Consider the following 8603-nt stretch of genomic DNA (forward strand, 5'->3'; position numbering starts at 1 on the left):
AGATCCCCATCTACAAAAAGGAGCTCGTGGATATTGTGTTGTTGCAAGGGTCTGCACCTGTGTGTATCCTTGTGGCCCTGATCCATAGTAAATTAAAGTCTGTGAATCTGTGTAATAAAGTCTCCCACCTCCACTATGAAAATAATTGGTTTGATAACGCATTCTCTGTATAATACTTCATGAAAGTATTTACCAAGAAAAGTTATGATTAAACATTGATATTTTCTGCTTCTTTAATCTGCGTTGATCATCTCTTTCTTTGCTTTGCCAAGCTTGTTCTTGTTGTGGGTGTCCGATGTTTCTTTTCACTTTGGGCATCTTCCAGTACTCTGTTCATTGGATTCAAGTATCCTTTCACGTACACTAAGGCTTCTTTTCCGCTCATCTTTCAGTGGAACATCATATTTTTATATCCTTTGATTGTCTGTCTTTCTCAGACTACACAAAAACTATTGTTGCATTTGAAATTTCAACCGAAAAATTCTTAAACAGAAGGAAAAATATGTTAATGTTAATCAATTTTTAATAAAATTTCAGCAGCATTAAATTAAATTAAATTAATGTTAAATATAAATAATAAAGAAATCAGTAATCTATTGAAAATGGCAAAGAGATGAGTCTGTAATAGAAAAAGATAAAAGAATTAAAAGAATTTATACGAAATATTAAAAAAATTAACATCGGTTACAATTAAAATTTATGAAATATAACAAAAATAACAAGATAAAATAAAGATAACGAAAATACTTTAACAATTTAGGGGGACAGCGAGGGCGGGCGACGACGATGGGAAGGGCTGGCAACTTAGATTAAAAAAAATTAATGCGAGAGACTTAAACCCTAAATGGTCGTTGCTATATTTTCTACACCAAATACTCATGCTATATTCCTGCAACGAATTTATCGGTCTTTGCTATATACTGTTGCTAATATATTGTTATACCGTCCCTAATATTAACGTCAAACTTTCAACAAACCTGCAATGGCTTATTTCTATCGGTAAATACAATATTTCTTATAATGAATCAATTTATTAAGCAGATAATATAATAATAATTTATTAAAGTAAAGATTATTTATTTTTTGAAAATCAAAACTTTTTAAAAATGAATTATATTTTTTTCACGATTTATAATATATTTTTTTGTCTAAGAAAATATATTACTAAAAAAATTGTAAATATACAATTTTATACTTTTTCTTTTTATGTTTTGCTAAAAAAGGCAAATGAATCAAATATGATCCTATCATCATTATACATATAAAGTGTATAGTGTATATTCATTACTTAGAACTCACAATACATTTTTGACATGTATGTGACTCAGGTTGCATGCTTTGTTATTAAAAAGAAAAAAAAAAAAGATAGAATTGGAGTTCGTCTATGTAATTTTTTAAATAATTTATTTCAAATATTTATATAAATTTGATTAAAAATCAAGTGGATATGTGAAATTGAAAACCTTACTAATGTAATTGGGCTTGAGTCCAATTGGTTAATTGAACTTTAACACCTACAAGTAGAGAAGAGTAACAATAAAATCGAGTCAGGTTTGTTATAGGAACCATTTTAGATTTAAGATTATTTTGAGTTTAATTAATACCTAGTTAGGCTATAATATACATATATATATATATAAAAGTCTAATCTGATTTTTAAATTTCTTGGTTTTCTATCTTAGTAATGTGGATTTTTAATATTGCCTTTAAGTGCAACTGAGATTTGACAACCACACTAGGCTATTGAGAAAAAATCGGGTTAGATCTATATTAATATCATATTAGAAATTTAAATTAAATAATTAAGATGGAAGTTAAGTGAATCATCGGGGCCAACTAATATTAAAAGAATATAACTAATTACTTGTTTGTTTGGGTCTTAGTATTTATAAGTTATCGATATTAGTTAAAAGAAATTATGTGACCTATTGTTTTATGCTAGGATCGCTATTTGAAAATTTATTTATTTTTCCTTCTTTCTTTTTATCCATGTGTGTACTAATGAACACCGTTCAATTATCATTTTATTTAACCAATTGATGAATTATAATATGTTAAGAATTTATACTTTTCGTAATCCTGGGTATTAAAATACACCAAGACAATGCTCATCGGATCTCATTCCAGCCTGCCTTGCTTCTAGGAGATAGGCAACCGATCATAGAAAAATAGGTACGCTCTATACATTTTACCTAATTAGAATCCAGTAGCTTTAACCTGTATTTTCTATGTATTGCTTTTACTTTATTTTGATGTGATTAGATTGTTTGAAGCATTTATGTGTAGTTCCTCTATGTGCTGATGCAGCTGGACTTGCTGCTGACTTTCACAGAATTTGACTTAAAAATGAAATGAAAATATTGATGGGAAATTGACGTTTACTTTTCAAGTATAAGAATTTGACTTTCACGTTTACTTTTCTAATACAAACTCCTGGCTAACAAAGATTAACTCACAGTATCAAAATGATGATGATATAGGTAACTAAAACGAACAACACTTCAGCTTTTGGTAATCACTGTAAGATAGCTATAATATCAGTAAGCTCCTCTCTCCTTCCTGAGTTCTAAATATTTCTTTAATTTTATTTTTTTTAAAAAGAAGGAAAAAAAGATTCAACGTCTAAACCGATCAATTTAATGTTTGACGTATGATAAGAATCAATTTAACAAATTTCATATATTTATTCCCTTCTTAATAATTTTTTCTTCCGCAGCATATAATTAATGCATTGCATAGGGTCCGACAATATTAATTAGTATGATATTGACTTATTCCTGTATCAGACCAATTCCAAGACTGGGGATTTAATAGACGCGTATATTTTAGGGACTCGCGTTGTTCTTTCTTCATCCACAACCACAAAATTTTTGCACAGCTGGTAAATTGCAGCCGTTGTCATATTATATTATCATGATTTGCATGTAACTTAATTTCATAACAGAATGACGATATCCTTTAGCAACTCAACTGCAAAAATTTGCCTTCTTTTTCTTGTACTTGACTCATTTTTCCTGCTCAAAGCTATCAGTGATGATAATACAGAAGTTATAAACATTGGTGCAATCATTGATGTACATTCAAGAATTGGGAAGGAAGAGAAAACTGCCATGGATATAGCTGTTCGGAACTTTAACAACGCCTCAAGAAAACACAAGTATCTCTTCACTTCCAAGACCACCAAAGGCAGCTCCTCCAAGCTGCTCAAGCTGGTAATAGTTTAGTTCTTTTTTATTGCATTTCAGATTAATTAATTACTGTACTACTTCTATCTCAAAAACTCATATTTATATATGACTTCATGAATTTTTTTTCCTCTTGCAGCTGAAAGATTGATAAAAAAGAAGGCAGTGAAAGCAATTATTGGTATGGATATATGGGAAGAGGCAGCTTTAGTTGCTGATATTGGAAGTCAAGCTCAAGTTCCTGTGTTTTCATTTTCTGCACCTGCTACTACACCGCCATTAGCGCAATCTCGTTGGCCTTTCTTGGTGAGAATGGTTTACAATAATTCTGAACAAATGAGATGCATTGCAGAACTTGCTCGGTTGTATAATTGGAGGAGGGTTGTAACAGTTCATGAAGATAATACTAATGGTGGTGATTTTGGGGAGTTAATACTTCTATCTCAGGCTCTACAAGAGGTTGGTTCACAGATTGAGCACAGCTTAGTTCTTCCACCATTTTCTTTACCATTTGATCCAAAAGAAATTATAAAAGAAGAACTAACAAAGCTGCAAGAAGTAAAATCACGGGTTTTTATCGTTCTTCAAACATCATTGCCTTTGGCAATACATTTGTTAAGAGAAGCTAAAGAGATGGGAATGGTAGGGAAAGACTCGGTATGGATACTTACAGACACAGTTACAAGTTTCCTCGACTCAGTCGACACTTCTGTTATTCACACCATGGAAGGTGCTCTAGGAATCAAGACCAACTATTCTGATAGTAGCAGTGAATACAAAAGTTTCTATTCCCAGTTCCGGCGAAATTTTAGCTCTACTTATCCTGAAGAAGATAATTTCGATCCAGGGTTTTATGCTCTACGAGCATATGATAGCATTACAACAATCATAAAGGCGATGGAGAGAATGTCTAGTAACATTAGTAATTCTAAAGTGTTCTTGAACGACATCTTATCAAGTAATTTCACTGGTTTAAGTGGTCAGATACATTTCAGATCAGGAGAGTTACTGCATAGTCCTAAACTGAGGATTGTGAATGTAGTTGGAAAGAAATATAAGGAGATAGACTTCTGGTTGCCGAAGTTTGGATTCTCAAAAGGCAGAAAAGATGATGAAGATGAAAATGGTGGTGGTAGTATGGGATTAGAAGGTCCAGTGAATTGGCCTGGGGACCTAAAACGGATCCCAAAAGGCTGGGCAATGCCTTCAAATGCAAAACCAATGATTATTGGTGTTCCAGGAAGAACATCATTTGAGAAATTCGTGAAAGTAGTGAACGCAAGTGAGAATAGATATGATGGTTATTGCATTGAACTCTTCCGCAAGGTGATAGAGGTATTGGGTTATAATCTATATCACAGATTTGTACCGTATAATGGCATCTATGACGATCTGGTGAATCATCTATATAACAAGGTAAGAAAACAAACATCCCTTTACACATTCATCTCTGCCTAATTTGAAAAGAAGGCTTGAAAACAATAAAACACTTTTTATTCTCTATGCACCACTTTTCTAATACTCCCTCCTTATAATCTTTTCTGTGTCCATCTCAATTTTCTTTCTTAATTATTAGTTTAGTAAGTAATTATCAAAAGTATTCTTCCTTAATTGATATAGATATTATTGCGTGCAAATAGTTTTTTTTTTTTTTTACTTTAGATTACTGCTTATTTTTTATTATTTTTCGTATTTCAATTTCGTGTTGTTGATAAAGACTCTTGCTTGTTTTGTGCACAATAATTTGTTGAAGACATATGATGCCATTGTCGGAGATATCACAATACTAGCTGAAAGATCAGACAAAGTAGAATTCACCCAACCATATGCAGAATCAGGGCTGTCAATGGTAGTTACTGTCAAGTCTGAAGAGTCGGCCTGGATGTTTATGAAGCCATTTACTTGGGAAATGTGGGCGGTCACTGGTGCCATCTTGATCTACACAATGTTCATAGTTTGGTTTTTGGAGCACCAAACAAATCCTGAATTTAGAGGTCCATGGAAGAATCAGATGGGCACTGCAGTTTTGTTCACTTTCTCTTCTCTTTTCTTTGCTCATAGTAAGCACCAAAATTAAAAATTAACTCTGTAATGCATTTTATTCTGATGCCGGTTCGGTACTTACTTTATATGATCTTAAACGCTATGATCTCTGTATGCAGGGGAGAAAGTTTACAGTAACCTCACTCGCTTGGTGGTTGTAGTTTGGCTATTTGTTGTCTTGATTTTAAATTCAAGTTACACTGCCAATTTAACTTCAATGCTTACAATCCAGCGACTGCAGCCAAATGTTACTGATATTGAGTGGTTAAAAAGAAACAATTTACCAGTCGGATGTGATGGGGATTCATTTGTAAGAAAATACCTAGAGAATGTGCTGCAGTTCAGACCAGAGAATATCAAGAACGTTAGTAGTGAATACAGTTACCCCGGAGAGTTTCAAAAGAAAACAATCTATGCTGCTTTTCTGGAACTACCATATCAGAAAGTTTTCATGAACCATTACTGCAAGAACTACATTGCCAACACACCAACCCATAGATTTGGAGGATTAGGCTTTGTAAGTGCTTTTGTAAAACTCCAAAATTTCAACTGCACTAGTGAGAATTTCCTTATATATTAAATGACTTAAAGCTATTTTCTTTCCTTTCAGGCATTTCAGAAAGGGTCCCCAATTGCAGCTGATGTTTCAAAAGCCATATTGAAGCTATCAGAGGATGGAAGCCTGAAGAAATTGGAAGATAAGTGGTTCACTCCATCATCACAATGTGCTAGCAATGCAAATGATAACAGAAATGAAAGCTTGAGCCTGCAAAATTTCTGGGGTCTATACCTTATATCTGGTGCCACCTCTACCATTTGTTTTCTACTATTTCTAATTCACTTGCTAAAGAAGTATTGGCATGACCAAAATGTAGAACAACCCAAACCCGTTTTCTCTCCATCACTTGATGTTCATCAATTCTTCTCTTCAAGTTGGGACTCCACCAATTCTAGCATTCAAGACAGTCTTTCAGCCTCTACTGCTGCTGAGGTAGAAGTTCTGAATATTCCTGAGAATCTTCAAAGTCCTGATCAACAACTGAAATCAGACGTGTAAAATTCCAGTCACTGACATCTCATAAGGAGAAAATTCTAACTGTAAAATTCATTAAATTTTAAGTCAACTTAAAAGATGTATAGTTTAGATGTATTAGTAGTTTGGATATTATGGATATTTTAGGGTGTATCTTCAAACTAGTGTAAGCAAAAGAAAAACATAGATTTAAATAATAGCAATTCAGTTAATTGCAGGTCTTGTGGCAAATGGAGCTTTTACTTATGTGCTGTCCCTCAAACTGTCAAAGAGGAGATATTGCAGACCTTGCAATTCTGTGAGGGAGAGTTGCCTGTAAGAAATACCTTGGGATCTCTTTTCTTTCAACTAGATTGGATAATAAGCATTGTGAAGGGCTGGTCCGTATAATTATTAAAAGGAATTCAATCCTGGACTATTTAGCACTTGTCATATGCAGGAAGGATTTAGCTGGTTAATGCTGAATTGAGAAGCGTGATTACTTATTGGCATTTCCATTTTCATTTTGCCAAAAGCTGTTCAGCTTTAGCGAAGTTTTAGTTGAGAATGACCATGATGCTTCTAGCAAAGGAGGGTTAGTGGCTTCAGCTTCGCTTGTAAAAATAAGAACCAAAGGGGCACAGGCATTAAATATATGATTAATTTGGAATCAAGATGCAGAAATCAAACATGTCTGGGTTTGGTGACTGGTAAGCATTGTCTTTGGGTCACATGGGTTATAGCTAACATATTAGAAAAACCTCAGTTTTGGGGTATTAACGAATCATGCAAGTTGGATATGGAGAAATCTTCTTCCGTTCAATATTTAATGATATGTTTTTGTTCAAGCTGGGGAATGGAATCAGATACTCCCTATGGTATTACCCTTACAAAAATGGTAAAATACCTTGTTTTATGTTTCCGAATATTAATATAGGCGATGTAGATATTCCCAAGAAAAGCTAGAGCGAAAGACATTTGGAGGAATAACCAATGGTCTTTACCTACTCTATGTGTAACGTCTGCAGTTTCTCATCATACATATTTACATTTAATCATTGGGCATATGATGGTATATTGATAATATTTTTATTTTATGGGAACAGATATATATTAATTATAAGTAGAGAATAAGAAGCATGATATTAGATTATTAATTTAGATAAGTTGATTAAGTATTTGGGTTATGTGTATTAAGCCTTAAGACTTAATTGAACCAATAGTTGAAGGTTGGGTAAATAGATTGGACTTAAAAGATACAATTAAAAGTTAGTACCTATATATGGTTAGTAAGAATTAATTTAGGATGATAAAACTAGTTAAGTAGGTGGTGGCATTGAGAGATGAATCTTGGAAATTGGAACCATGAGCAAGCTCATTTTACCTCTTCATTTCTCTAAAATTCGTACATGGCAAAAAACTTAAAATTTGGAACAAGAGAGAGGAGTGGAATACCTAGAAAAACTTAAGATTAAGATAGGATTTTACCAACTATTGAAGGAGCCAAGCTAAAGCTAAAGGATTTAAGCATATTAACAACCCAAAAGCTGAAATTTGTGAGTTGTTACTTGAGTATTATTAATTTGTCATTAGGGTTCTTGATTACAAATTGGAAAAACTTCAATTGATGCTTTCATTGATTAATTAAAGGTCTGATTATCATGAATTAGTAGAGTATTGAATGATTGCATAGAGATTAAGCTTGATTTAAGTTTAAGTATGTCAAAATAGAAAACTGTCAAAATTCCAGCAACCTTGATGTTCTGTATTTTGGACATAACATGGGTTATATAAGTCCAAATTAAGCTTAATTGGTGTCTATGGAAATTTTGAAGAGTCCTCTATAACTTTGTAGTTTTGTAATTTTGCTATTTTTGCCGTTTTGGTTGCTTAAATTGAGCAAACAGATTACTGCTCGGGTACAACTAGTTGTATGACCCTTGCTCAGTAATTTGAGAATAATTAAATCTATAGAAGTCGGAATTGAGTAATTCTGCTTGGAGATGAAACTAGACGCATAAGCGTATATGTCTATTTAATACGAGGTTTTTGTATTGAGCCAATTTTGCCCAGCAATAAATATACTTTGGTACTAAATTCTGTCTAGAAAACAGAGATGTTGGAGATTAGTTTTATGCAATTTATTTGATGTTAATTTGAGTTAAATTGGTATATAACTAGATGGAAAATGTTTATATGATATTAAAATAGTAATTGAGAGTCTTAGAGGAAGAGTTAGACCTATGAATTACAAAGGGGATGATCTTGTAATGCATTAGAACTAGCATTTACATAAATATTTGGAATATGCATGAAATGTGAATTGATGAATGTGTTAACAAGTACTCAAAGACCTGGAAAGG

At 32.8% G+C, this 8603-nt stretch overlaps 1 protein-coding gene across 1 annotated transcript; it reads left to right on the forward strand.

Annotated features, from left to right (window-relative positions):
- Nucleotides 1-2909: 2909 nt before the first annotated feature.
- Nucleotides 2910-7088, forward strand: LOC8259186 (glutamate receptor 2.9). Its single transcript, XM_002522480.4, is given in 6 exon segments — nt 2910-3156; nt 3159-3212; nt 3325-4601; nt 4939-5245; nt 5348-5745; nt 5839-7088. Coding segments are annotated over 6 exon segments (2694 nt in total). The 5' UTR covers nt 2910-2945; the 3' UTR covers nt 6286-7088.
- The last annotated feature ends 1515 nt before the right edge of the window (nt 7089-8603 follow it).

This window comes from Ricinus communis, chromosome 5 (assembly GCF_019578655.1).
Source record: "Ricinus communis isolate WT05 ecotype wild-type chromosome 5, ASM1957865v1, whole genome shotgun sequence".
Classification (NCBI taxonomy): Eukaryota; Viridiplantae; Streptophyta; class Magnoliopsida; order Malpighiales; family Euphorbiaceae; genus Ricinus; species Ricinus communis.